This window comes from Lucilia sericata, unplaced genomic scaffold (assembly GCF_015586225.1).
Source record: "Lucilia sericata isolate MDLA Ls3-8-SP2 unplaced genomic scaffold, ASM1558622v1 Contig000135F_arrow, whole genome shotgun sequence".
Lineage (NCBI taxonomy): Eukaryota > Metazoa > Arthropoda > Insecta > Diptera > Calliphoridae > Lucilia > Lucilia sericata.
The window spans coordinates 386615-400877 of record NW_023994167.1 but is presented as its reverse complement, the minus strand read 5'-3'; the positions used below and the strand labels follow the sequence as shown (position 1 = coordinate 400877).

The following is a 14263-nucleotide window of genomic DNA, read 5'->3' as shown; positions in this document are numbered from 1 at the left end:
GATTATATTTGTATTAAATTTCTTAAGTAAAACTTTGAGAATAATTTTAAAAAACTTTATATGATTTTTTTGTTTTAGAAAAGTTTCTAAAAATTCTTAAAATTGAAAATTTTTAGAAAACTTTTAAAAAATTACAAAAAAAAACTTTACATTTTAGAAATTTTTGAGAAAATAATACTTTTTTTTAAGTTTTTTGAAATTTGTTTTTGTAAATTAAAAAAAAAAAAAAAAATTAGGGCGATTCAAGATTAATTCTATTAAAGAAGGAGATGTAATATGTTGTCTTCTTCTTCTCTAATAGAATTAATAGTGAATTGCCTAATTTTTTCTAATTTACTAAAACAAATTTCAAAAAAATTTAAAAAAATTAATTTTTTCAAAGCTTTCTAAATATAAAGTTTTTTTTAAATTTTTTAAGTTTTATAAAAATTGAGAATTTTTAAAAATTTTCTAGTTTAAGAATTTGCTAATGTGGAAAGCATCTAATGAAATTTAAATGTAATTTAAAAAGCATTTTGATCAACGCTATCAGAGGATTCAAAACCTGCTGATTAAAATTATAAACATGGCATAACCTTCTGCTACCAAATAAGTGAATACCCCTAATATTTATCATAATTAATACAAAACTCTAACCATCCTTCCAGCTGTCAACTACTAAAACTCACATTCTATTGCTTTTAAACCCTGTCTTAGTTTGATTTCAATTTGTTGCGCAAAAAAATCGAAAACAGAAGAAGAACCTTTTTTTAAACTAAAATTTATGAATGAGAAAATAAAAAAAATTGTTTGGTATGAATGTTTTTTTAAGTACTTTTTTTTGGTATTTTATTTGAAATTTTTATTTTGTTTATTGTTGTTTATGTTTTTGTTTCGTTTAATGGATAAAATGTTTTTTGTTAAATTTATAAACTACAAATAATGACTTAGCTTAACAAATTTTAAATTTAATATTACACTCAAGTTAAAGACAAATGAAATACACCATATATAATTTTCTTTTTTTTAGTTTTTTTTGTCGTTTTTTTTTTGTCTCATATTTCTTTGAATTATAAACGTAATCATTCATTCATCTTTCTAATACAACTTTATTATAAATATAAAATTTACAAAAAATAAGAAAAAAATAATAATAATATTTTTTAAATAAATATAAATATTTTTTTTTAATTTATTAACACTACAAAAGGTTGTTGTTGGTTGATGTTGTTGTTTGTTATATAAATTTTATAATTTATTTTTATTTTAATTATAATTAATTATTAACTTAATTTTAAAAAATATTATTTTTAATAAATACACAATGTTTTATAATTGATTTTTGTTTTGTTTGTTGATTTTTTTGTTTAGTTTTATATTTAAATATTTACGGAATTATTATGAATTGTGTTTTTTTTTTTGTTCGATTTTATTTTTAATTTTTTGTTTAAATATTTATTTGGTATTTAATTTATTTTTAAACTCCATAGAATGGTCCTTAAGGATGATGTTTTTTGTTTTGTTTTTTTTTTTTCAATAATTTGGTTTTTGAGATTCTTGATTCTTATTTTTTTTATTTTCAATCTTAAAAATGTACTGTCTACTATTTTGGTGCATTATATGGCATTTTTATATTACTATTTCCTTTATTTTTTTTCTTTCATTTTATAAACTAAATTATTTAGCGGATTTTAATGTATTTTTGTTTCATATTTATCATCATTTTCAATATGTATTGAGTTTAGTTTTCCTTTATGATTCACTAACATTTTAATTTTATATTTCTTTTCTTCTTTTACTTTATAATTAAGATTTTGTTCTTTGAAAAAAATTATAAAAAAAAACAATCAAGTTATATTTTTTCTTCTTTGTTGCTTCAATTTTCACCAATTTCTTAATTTTAATTGAATATGGTTGGTTGAGTTTCCGTTCCGACTGTATTGTTTAGCATTGAATTTACTCCAAACGTGCTTTATAGGTGGTCTTCCAGATTTCAGCTAGTGTGACGGCACTGTGGAAACGATGGAAAATGCAGAGTGGCAGTGTAACACGTTGTATGATGGCCCATGGTACGAAACCATAGAAATCCAATTGAACCTACAAGGGTGGAAGTAGATTTTGTTTTAATATTTAAATTATAGGGTTTAAGAAGTAATTAGAAAGGGTTTAAAATATAGCAAACATTCATATGATTTATAAGCAATAATTTATGTATGAAGATATGATATAAAGAGAAATAATTTTAATGTTTATGATTATATTTTACAATGATTTATGTTTTATTTTGAATTTAATGATTTGCTTTTTTGTTTTTCTTTTGATTGTACAAGATTTTAGAAACATTTCTGCCTGAAAGTAAATTTAAGTAAAAAGTACCTTATTCAGAAACCTGTGACCTTTGACCTCTTATATTTCAATTAGGCTAAATTGCGAAATTTTAGGAAATTTTGCCATATAAGCATTTTTTTAATATAAATATCTTGAAAATTTAGTAATAAAGCTATTATCTAGTCTTCATTAAAATTATCTATGATATAGAAGGTGAAAGGTTACAATTAAAAATCTTCCTATTTGTGTAAATGCTTAACTCCGTATTCAAAAGAAAGAAAGTCTATTTAGTTTTTCATAGACACTTTTTAAAATATTTCTGTAGAAAATTTTTAGACCTGATTTAAGGAAAACTGTTCGACGAGACTTTTTGCAGCTTTTAGATTTTGGAGTAAATAAACTTTTTATATACAAGTATTTAAACAACAAATCTGTTGAGACGTCCCTTCCCTTGTAAGGGAAGACGTTATGAGCTCTTCCATATGAGCTATGGAAATTTTACTTTGGTTGCCTTTTATGACAAAGAATTATAAGGATTAATTGGTGATTGGGTGATACTAAAGTTTCTAATAAGGCCTCACTCCATAAACTCCATATGACCATAGACACCCTTCTAGGCTTTGAAACCGTATCCTACGCTGGCTTTTGAAAAGTTGGAGAAATCACTAATTGGATGGCATGTACAATGTTTAATGTCTACTACTGCCAGACTGAGCATTACTTGCAGGCGGAACCTTTGTTCTAGGCCCAATGCGAAGATCTTTGAAATCCTTATAATACTATAGACTATTTGGTTTCAGAACAATAAGTTATGCGATATCATATCTCTAAGGATTCTTTAAAATCTTCTCCTTTATACATATATTAAATATTTTAATGTCATCTTTTTGGAGAAATTTGGAAATAAAATCACCTTTTGACTTAATGATAATATGTTCTTCCTGTAGCTTTTTAATATTTTCTTACAGCAAGGAAATAGGACCTCCTGGATCCGAGTACTTTATAAATATTTTTTTGGAGTACTTAAACTTTTGAAATATGTAGTTTCAATAGAAATTTTTTCTACCAGTTCCTTATTGAAAATTTTAAACAGGATTCAATAAGAAACTCTTCTACCACTTTTTTAGAATTGTTTTCGATGAGATTGTTATTTGAAACTAGAGGATATATTCGAAACTCTTTTATAAATTAGAAATTTATAAAAGAATTTTTTTTTATTTATTGAAATGTTGTCATAAAAGGTATTTTTATAGAAAAAACTTTTCGACAAGCTGTTTACGATTTAAGTGGAATGGTTTAAAATAATTGATTGAAAATATCAAGATTTTTGCTTAAGAAGTGTTCGACAAGTTCGACAATGTAAACATTTGCAACGATTATTTTATAAAAAAAAAGATTTTTTCGACCAGTTCTTTATTGAAAATTTTAAACAGGATTCAATATGAAACTCTTCGACCACTTTTTTAGAATTGTTTTCGACGAGATTGTTATTCGAAACCAAAGGATATATTCGAAACTCTTTTATAAATTGGAAATCTATAAAAAAAATTTTATTATTTATTGAAATGTTGTTGTCATAAAAGGGATTTTTATAGAAAAAACTTTTCGACAAGCTGTTTACGAGCTAAGTGGAATGGTTTAAAAAAATTTATTGAAAATATCATGATTTTTGCTTAAAAAGTGTTCGACAAGTTCGACAATGTAAACATTTGCAACGATTATTTTATAAAAAAATTCGCGAGTAAATAACGAGTTGAAAATTTTCTTTTATTCGACGAGTTTTTTTAAGTAAAATTTTCAATGTTTTTTTTTATTTTTAATTAAACGATTTCGGCTTAACACAAAATATTTCTAATAGATAATTATTATATAAAAATGTTTATTATTTATTTTCCCGATTTTATAACTTCTAATATATTTTCTTTCCTTTTTCAGGTCATCAATAGTTCATGAAGTGGTAAGTTTTTACTAAATTTCAGTTTTTACTAAAACCTAAAGTTTTAAGAACAATAGATTTGATATGTATCATTTATAAGAGCGGATTATTGATCTCTGTCGATAGAAATTTATATCGATAAAAAGTACAATCGATTTGTATGTTAAGAAATGGGATATTAATATTATATGTATAGATAAACAGTGGTTTTTTCGTCTCTAGCTTCCTAAAAGTTTTTCAAAATCTGTTGATATCATACTGTAAAATCCAAACTCTAACTCCGGCATTCATAAACGTTTGCAAACGATTCCAAAAAATATTGTTTTATTGATATTTTCTAAAATATTTCAACTGGTCTTTAGAAATGTAAAAATTTAAACAAAAATAAATCAATGACAATATCAGAAATTGTGCAAAGATGAGGGAAAGTAGTTGAAAAGTTGTAAATCGTATAAAATTATTTACATTGAAATTAATAAACTTAAAATTTGATTAAGTATAAAAAGACTATGAACTACTAGAGATCATGACTCAATATGAAATTTAGTATTTCAATCTGTCAAAAATCTTGCATGAACAGAAACAGCAGAATACTATTGCTTAGAAATATATGTGAAAGAATTCTGACAGGTGATTTTACAATTATTCTCCAATTAAATCCGAATCCATTGTCAATGAGTCGTGACCTTAACTTTAACAAACATTCACATACACATAAAAATTAACAATAATTACTTGGGAAAAAAATCATATCTTCATTATATATTGCTCACGTACATATCTACTTACGGGATTGGCGAATACTTTTTGAGCTTCAAATGTATAAATGGCAAACATGGCCACATTGCAAATCAATAAGAATGTAACAATTTGACGACCGGGCTTGCTGCGATCATGTTCGGGTAAATGAACACGACGACGTGAGACATCAGCGATAAATAGTAATTGTAAGATGACTTGGAAAACAGCAACACCACTGGTGGTGGTCACCAAAAGACTGGGTTCACTTTCCAAAACCTTTAAGCTGCCCGAAATAACGGAGAATACGGAATAGGTAAAGAGGCCAAAGGCCGAAATGCGTAAGAGAATGTCATTGAGATTGGATTGTTCCTCACAGCGGAATTTCAAATTCTTGACTCTGTTAAAGAAAGAAATAATTTTGAGGATGTTTTTTTATAGTTAAATAGAAAGCACTCACCTGATAAATCCTATTATAATGGCCAATATAGCAAACACCATAAGTATACAATGGCTGGCATCGGCCAAATAAATGGCCAACAAAGAGAACTGCTGATGACGCACCAAGACGAAGAAGAGTATCAAAGATATCATAGCACCCACCAACAACAATAGACCAAAGAATAAACCTTTGGATGAGCCAACACAATCTACACGTCCCGAACGTGCCTGTTGAGCCATGGCAACAGCACGACGTGACAACATAACCTCTAGACGATGTTCCAAATCATCATCACTTAAACGTCCAGGATAACGACCGATATGTTTCCACATCACATATAGGACAACAGCTCCAATTAGGGAATATTCAATGATAAAGGGATACAAATAGGGAGCCGAATCGTAGACAATGGTACCCATAATATCTATGCGTCCACAGGCTGAGGAGTTGAGGGTACCAACGTTGGAGGAGAGAGCGGCGGGATAAATGTTATCTAAGTTTTCATAATTTTCAAATGACATGATACTAGATGATTCGGGATGGGAGATGCCGGAATAGGTTTGGAAACTATTTTCCATGAGATTGTTAATGAGATTTAATGAATTTTCTGTGGTTTTGGCGGCAATGGTGGTGGTAGTTGTGGCGGCAGTGGTGGTGGTAGTGGTTGGTGATGGGGTGCTTGAAATGAGATTATTGAAAAATGTAGCAACGCTAGAGGCCAAACTGGAACTATCGAATGAAGACGTAGTATCGGCAGCAGTAGATGATGACAACAGACTTTCACCGGTCAAAGGTGAGGCAGAAGAGTATAAGTTCTGATAGGTGTTGTAAGGTAATTCAGTGGTCGTTGTTGTAGTTAATGGTGTTGTAGTGGGCAGAGCTGTGCTTGAGCTGGTGTCAGCGGCGGGTGTTGTTGAAGTCGTTGACGAAGAGGAGGAGGACGTACCCATTGTAGCAGCTGTGGTACTCGTGATAAACTTCTTCAACTTGCGTGCCATAGTAGTACTTTGCCATTGATAGCTAGGCGTTGTAAATGGAGCACGTGTTGTAGTGCTAGTTGTTGTGGTAGTCATGGTATTCAAGGTGGTGGCAGCCAAGTCAGCCACTTCGTTCGAGCCATACCCCAAAGTTTTCGATATACCGTCCACGGTCTTGCGTACCAACTTTGATAAAACATTATCAGTTTTATAAGCATTGACCGGTAATAGGTCTTCACCATCCAATACTTCAAATTCTTCATTTGGTCCATTGTGAGTACGCAACACAGTGCCAGCATGTCTCAAAGCATGTTGACGTATTGACTGTGCTATAGCCGAATCGTTAGGATCATTCTCGCGCTTCTGATGATACAAAGTGATTTCCAACAAAGATTCCTTGACCAGTGTACGTATCCAAACGCAAACATTAGTGGCCACAACATGCATTAAACCAAATCGGGCTATAACTTTAAAACGATGAATATTCAACTGAAATTACAGCAAAGTTCAGAGAGGGTATATATATAAAATGTGCCAGCATGTAAGGGGAAGAATAATAAATATATTTTTTCTTAAAAAGCCATTCAGATGATTGAGGAGCAATTGTTAACCATAGATTAACCACAAGTTGAACTAAATAAAGTTAATTTAACTTATGGCCATCATAAGTGACTGACAAGGTCCTTCTTAAATTTAATTTTACTTTAATTACTTATTAACTAAAAAATTTGCTTAAATTCTATGAAAAAAATAAATATTTCAGCCAAATTATAAATGCCATGATAAAAAGCTTTTTACGAAAAAAATAAGGAGGAAATTAGACAAAACAGAAAAATTAAGAAGATGATTTTAAAATCATACCTGGAATGGTGGCCTAGTCTGCTTTTGATTTGATTGTTTATGATGATTTATATTTTATTTGATTTTTTTTCAATGACAAATAGGAGGGAAAAGGGTTTATATACATGAGTTTAACTTTTCTTTTAAAAATAATTGCATTAAATAATTTAATTGATCTTTTTCGTATGAAAATGCTTAAAACTTAAAAATTCTAATGAAATTAAAAGTTTTGAAATAAAAAATATAACTTTAAAAATGGCATATGAGTGATATTTTAGTTGGTATTTTGCTTCGCCAATTAGAGTGTTTTAGTGTTTTTATGTTAAAAAATAAAACTTAAAAAAATAAGTATGTGGAAATGATGATGATTTGCTAAGCTTTGTAATCGTGAGGTGCCAATTGTTTTTATATAGTTTTCTTGTTATATATTTCTAATAGAATCTGTTTAAAAGAATGCATTCATTTCATAGTAGAGTTTAGGTTTTATTTTTTGTGTAATCGTAAGATTGTTGTTTTCGAAATCGTATATGGTTTTTAGTCTAGTCTATAGTCTAGTCTATAGTCTAGTCTATAGTCTAGTCTATAGTCTAGTCTATAGTCTAGTCTATAGTCTAGTCTATAGTCTAGTCTATAGTCTAGTCTATAGTCTAGTCTATAGTCTAGTCTATAGTCTAGTCTATAGTCTAGTCTATAGTCTAGTCTATAGTCTAGTCTATAGTCTAGTCTATAGTCTAGTCTATAGTCTAGTCTATAGTCTAGTCTATAGTCTAGTCTATAGTCTAGTCTATAGTCTAGTCTAGTAGTCTATAGTCTAGTCTATAGTCTAGTCTATAGTCTAGTCTATAGTCTAGTCTATAGTCTAGTCTATAGTCTAGTCTATAGTCTAGTCTATAGTCTAGTCTATAGTCTAGTCTATAGTCTAGTCTATAGTCTAGTCTATAGTCTAGTCTATAGTCTAGTCTATAGTCTAGTCTATAGTCTAGTCTATAGTCTAGTCTATAGTCTAGTCTATAGTCTAGTCTATAGTGTAGTCTATAGTCTAGTCTATAGTCTAGACTATAGTGTAGTCTATAGTCTAGTCTATAGTCTAGACTATAGTCTAGTCTATAGTCTAGTCCATAGTCTAGTCTATAGTCTAGTCTATAGTCTAGTCTATAGTCTAATCTATAGTCTAGTCTATAGTCTAGTCTATAGTCTAGTCTATAGTCTAGTCTATAGTCTAGTCTATAGTCTAGTATAGTCTAGTCTATAGTCTAGTCTATAGTCTAGTCTATAGTCTAGTCTATAGTCTAGTCTATAGTCTATAGTCTAGTCTATAGTCTAGTCTATAGTCTAGTCTATAGTCTAGTCATAGTCTAGTCTATAGTCTAGTCCTATAGTCTAGTCTATATCTAGTCTATAGTCTAGTCTATAGTCTAGTCTATAAGTCTAGTCTATATCTAGTCTTATAGTCTAGTCTATAGTCCTAGTCTATAGTCTAGTCTATAGTCTAGTCTATAGTCTAGTCTATAGTCTAGTCTATAGTCTAGTTCTATAGTCTAGTCTATAGTCTAGTCTATAGGCCTAGTCTATAGTCTAGTCTATAGTCCTAGTCTATAGTCTAGTCTATAGTCTAGTCCTATAGTCTAGTCTATAGTCTAGTCTATAGTCTAGTCTATAGTCTAGTCTATAGTCTAGTCTAGTCTAGTCTATAGTCTAGTCTATAGTCTAGTCTATAGTCTAGTCTATAGTCTAGTCTATAGTCTAGTCTATAGTACTAGTCTATAGTCTAGTCTATAGTCTAGTCTATAGTCCTAGTCTATATCTAGTCTATAGTCTAGTCTATAGTCTAGTCTATAGTCTAGTCTATAGTCTAGTCTATAGTCTAGTCTATAGGTCTAGTCTATAGTCTAGTCTATAGTCTAGTCTATAGTCTAGTCTATAGTCTAGTCTATAGTCTAGTCTATAGTCTAGTCTATAGTCTAGTCTATAGTCTAGTCTATGGTCTAGTCTATAGTCTAGTCTATAGTCTAGTCTATAGTCTAGTCTATAGTCTAGTCTATAGTCTAGTCTATAGTCTAGTCTATAGTCTAGTCTATAGTCTAGTCTATAGTCTAGTCTATAGTCTAGTCTATAGTCTAGTCTATAGTCTAGTCTATAGTCTAGTCTATAGTCTAGTCTATAGTCTAGTCTATAGTCTAGTCTATAGTCTAGTCTATAGTCTAGTCTAGTCTATAGTCTAGTCTATAGTCTAGTCTAGTCTATAGTCTAGTCTATAGTCTAGTCTATAGTCTAGTCTATAGTCTAGTCTATAGTCTAGTCTATAGTCTAGTCTATAGTCTAGTCTATAGTCTAGTCTATAGTCTAGTCTATAGTCTAGTCTATAGTCTAGTCTATAGTCTAGTCTATAGTCTAGTCTATAGTCTAGTCTATAGTCTAGTCTATAGTCTAGTCTATAGTCTAGTCTATAGTCTAGTCTATAGTCTAGTCTATAGTCTAGTCTATAGTCTAGTCTATAGTCTAGTCTATAGTCTAGTCTATAGTCTAGTCTATAGTCTAGTCTATAGTCTAGTCTATAGTCTAGTCTATAGTCTAGTCTATAGTCTAGTCTATAGTCTAGTCTATAGTCTAGTCTATAGTCTAGTCTATAGTCTAGTCTATAGTCTAGTCTATAGTCTAGTCTATAGTCTAGTCTATAGTCTAGTCTATAGTCTAGTCTATAGTCTAGTCTATAGTCTAGTCTATAGTCTAGTCTATAGTCTAGTCTATAGTCTAGTCTATAGTCTAGTCTATAGTCTAGTCTATAGTCTAGTCTATAGTCTAGTCTATAGTCTAGTCTATAGTCTAGTCTATAGTCTAGTCTATAGTCTAGTCTATAGTCTAGTCTATAGTCTATAGTCTAGTCTATAGTCTAGTCTATAGTCTAGTCTATAGTCTAGTCTATAGTCTAGTCTATAGTCTAGTCTATAGTCTAGTCTATAGTCTAGTCTTTAGTCTAGTCTATAGTCTAGGCTATAGTCTTGTCTATAGTCTAGTCTATAATCTAGTCTGTAGTCAAATTTATAGTCTAGTCTAGTGTATAGACAGATGTATATTCTAGTCTTTAGGATAGTATATAGTCCAGTCTATTGTCTTGTCTACAATCTAGTTGTCTTATCTATTTAGATAACCACAATTTATCAAATAGTCCGAATTTTATTTCTTGAAGTAGGATTTAATTTAAGATTTAAAATATTTACTTTGCACAACGAATGCATTCCTTTGATTTATTTTTGTGTATGTTTAAATTCTTTATTCTACACCCAAATGGCTTTGACTTAAAAAATTAACTTAAATCTAAACTTAAAATTAAGTACAACAAAAACAAAAAAATTAAAAAAAAAAATCGTTTGAAACTTATGTAAAAATTACTAAAAATATTTAAAGTAGAAAAAAACCAACAACTTACTCTGGCATTCATAAAGATGAAATACATTTGCATAAAGGTGAAAATCATCTGCAGTAAAGGATTGACACCAATCAAAATGTGATGACAAGGCGAATCAAAGGGTATCTCAAAGAATGAACCAAACTCCAAACCAATATAAATCATGGCACCCAAACCAAAAGCTTTTAAAAAAAGTAAAATTTATTAAAAAATACATTTTAAAAAACAATTTAAACCTACCTATGGCACCGACACGCAAAAAGAAACTGCCATGTGTCAAATCACTGTGAGTAGTTTTACGTTTGCGTACATTTTTTGGTGTGACTGCTACTTCAGCTTCTACTTGAGAGTCCTGTATTGTTTTGGAGATTTTTTTAAAGAAAAATATATTTTGATGATTTTTAACATTTTATTGGTTTTTCATTGGCTTGAGCTTAGTTGTGAGTTGGGTTTTATGTGTTAATGAAATGTTTAGTAATGTTGTTGGTTTATTAGTGTAGTATTGTGTGATTGATCTGCACAGATCGAGCAGTGTTAACGCGTATGACTAATTATTAGGGTTAATGTGGATTAGTGCAACCATCTCCTGTGATTTTTCATAGTTTTTTATATGAATATTTATCGGGAAGTAATAAATCGAAATAGCTTTAAGTTGCCTCTATATATTGGAGTCAAAGGTTTGATTAAAAAGAGCTGATATCAAAGTTAAGAAAAAAGTCTTGATATTTGTAAAACCCGGTGTTAAATAAACTTTCTTAACGGAATGTCCAAAATAATTAACAGTAATTTTTTTTAATAAAGTGAAATCTTTTGAAAAGATTTAGTTGAGGTCGATTTTTGGATCAAAATAAATTTTTTCAAATTTTTGTTAATTTATGTCAACGAAAAAGCGATAATGAGATTCAATAAGATAAAAGTATATTTTTCGACTAAAAGTTACTTCTTAAACGATGAAATCAATTTTACAATTTATAAACAATTTTCAACAAACTTATTTTTTATAGAAAAATCCCAATAAAATCCCTATTTGTAGAAAATTGTCAATAAATTCCCTAAATATCTCTCTTCTCTTTTTATAAAAATTTCTCCATAAATATTTTTTTTATTTATCGAGAAATTTTTTATTAAAAATTCTCTTTTAATTTTATTTCAAAAATATTTCGACAAATTTAGAATGGAAAATTTAAGAAAACTCCACGTTTTGTAGGAATTTTTAAATAAAATCTCGATTTCCACAAAATTTTTGATAAATTCTCGCTTTATGGCGAATTTTTAAGAAATACTTGATTTATAAAATAAATCCGATAATTTTTAATTTAAAATTTTATCAAGCAAATCTAGTTTTTTGTAAATTAAAAAAAATATATTCTCGTTTAATGGAATATTTTTCATAAATTTTTAAAGAAGGAATTTTGGATAAATTCTCAATAAATTTTTGATTATTAGATAATTTTCTATAATTTTTTTTAATTATAGAAAATTTTTAATAGTTTCTCGGTTTATAAAAAAAAAATTTGATTAATTTTTTATTGATAGAAAAATTTTGTTAAATTATCGATGTATAGATATTTTTTGATGGAATCTCTCTCTATTCATAAAAAAAATCATAATAAATTTGATAAATTCCATAATTATATAAATTTTTCATTAAACTCGATTTAAAGAAAATTTTCATTGAATACTTGATTAATAGAAATTTTCTTTAATTTTAAAAAATTTTCATAAATTCTCAATTAAAGAAAAATTTTTGATTTATAAAAAAAAATTTGATAAATTCGCAATAAATAGAACATTTTCGAAAATTACAATTAAAAGAAAATTTTTGATATATTGTTGATTTATAAAAAAATCGATAAGTTCTCAATAAATAGAACATTTTCGAAAAAATTTTTATTAAAAAATGTTCAATAAATTTTTATTTATAAATTCGTAAAATATTCAATTTGAACAAATATTTATAAATTTTTCGATAAAATCTTTTAAAAAATATTTGTAAAATTTTTAAATTCTCGATATTTTAAAATTTTCGTAAATTTTATTTATTAAAATTTTATTAAATTTTAAAAATTTTTCAATTAAAAGAAAATTTTTGATAAATTGTTAATTTTTAAAAAAAAATTCGATAAATTCTTAATAAATAAAACATTTTTGAAAATTTTAATTAATAGAAAATTTTTGATAAATAGTTGATTTATAAAAAAATTCGATAAATTCTCAATAAATAGCACATTTTTGAAAAATATTTTTTAAAAAATTTTCAATAAATTTTTATTTACAAATTCGTAAAATATTCAACTTTTACACAAATTTTTAAATTCTTGATATTTTAAAATTTTTTTAAATTTTATTTATAGAAATTTTCTTAAATTTTAAAAATAGTCAATTAAAAGTAAATTTTTAATAAATTGTTAATTTATAAAAAAAAAATTCGATAAATTCTTAATAAATAAAACATTTTCGAAAATTTTAATTAAAAGAAAATTTTTGATTAATTGTTGATTTATAAAAAGATTCGATAAAATAGAAAATTTTCAAAAAATGCTTTTTAAAAAATTTTCAATAAATTTTTATTTACAAATTCGTAAAATATTAAATTTTTACACAAATTTATAAATTTTTCGATAAAATCTTTTAAAAAATATTTGTAAAATTTTCTTAAATTTTAAAAATTTTTCAATTAAAAGAAAATTTTTGATAAATTGTTAATTTATAAAAAAAATTCGATAAATTCTTAATAAATAAAACATTCTCGAAAATTTTAATTAAAAGAAAATTTTTGATAAATTGTTGATTTGTAAAAAAAATAGATAAAATAGAACATTTTTGAAAAATGGTTTTTAAAAAATTTTCAATAAATTTTTATTTACAAATTCGTAAAATATTAAATTTTTACACAAATTTATAAATTTTTAAATACTTGATATTTTAAAATTTTCGTAAATTTTATTTATAGAAATTTTCTTAAATTTTCAATTAAAAGAAAATTTTTAATAAATTGTTAATTTATAAAAAAAAAACGATAAATTCCTAATAAATAAAACATTTTCGAAAATTTTAATTAAAAGAAATTTTTTGATAAATTGTTGATAAATAGAATATTTCAAAAAAAAATGTTTATTAAAAAAATTTTCAATAAATTTTTATTTATAAATTCGTAAAATATTTAATTTATATAAAAATTTATAAACTATTCGATAAAATCTCTAGGCATTTATACAAAAATATTTGTAAAATTTTTAAATTCTTGATATTTTCAAATTTTCGTAAATTCTCATTGATAATTTGTTGATTCATAGAAAAATTCTTTAATTATTCAACATTTTCTTTTAATTAAAATTTTTGATAAATTGTTGATTTTTAAAAAAAAATAGATAAAATAGAACATTTTTGAAAAATGGCTTTTAAAAAATTTTCAATAAATTTTTATTTACAAATTCGTAAAATATTAAATTTTTACACAAATTTATAAATTTTTAAATACTTGATATTTTAAAATTTTCGTAAATTTTATTTATAGAAATTTTCTTAAATTTTCAATTAAAAGAAAATTTTTAATAAATTGTTAATTTATAAAAAAAAAACGATAAATTCCTAATAAATAAAACATTTTCGAAAAT

The 14263-nt window shown here is 26.4% G+C and overlaps 1 protein-coding gene across 16 annotated transcripts in view; it reads right to left on the bottom strand.

Annotated features, from left to right (window-relative positions):
• Positions 1-1453: 1453 nt before the first annotated feature.
• Positions 1454-14263, bottom strand: part of LOC119601014 (proton channel OtopLc) — a 107307-nt gene continuing 94497 nt past the window's right edge. For 12 of the 16 annotated variants that reach the window (XM_037951645.1, XM_037951642.1, XM_037951649.1 and 9 more), the window contains 5 exons: positions 10887-10998; positions 10668-10828; positions 5442-6889; positions 5021-5381; positions 1454-2076 (listed from right to left, as the gene is read on the bottom strand). In XM_037951645.1, the coding sequence (XP_037807573.1) occupies positions 1936-2076; positions 5021-5381; positions 5442-6889; positions 10668-10828; positions 10887-10998 (2223 nt within the window). In that variant the 3' untranslated portion in view covers positions 1454-1935. The remainder of the gene's footprint in view (positions 2077-5020; positions 5382-5441; positions 6890-10667; positions 10829-10886; positions 10999-14263) is intronic. The other 4 variants (XM_037951644.1, XM_037951659.1, XM_037951653.1 and 1 more) reach the window with 1 other exon arrangement.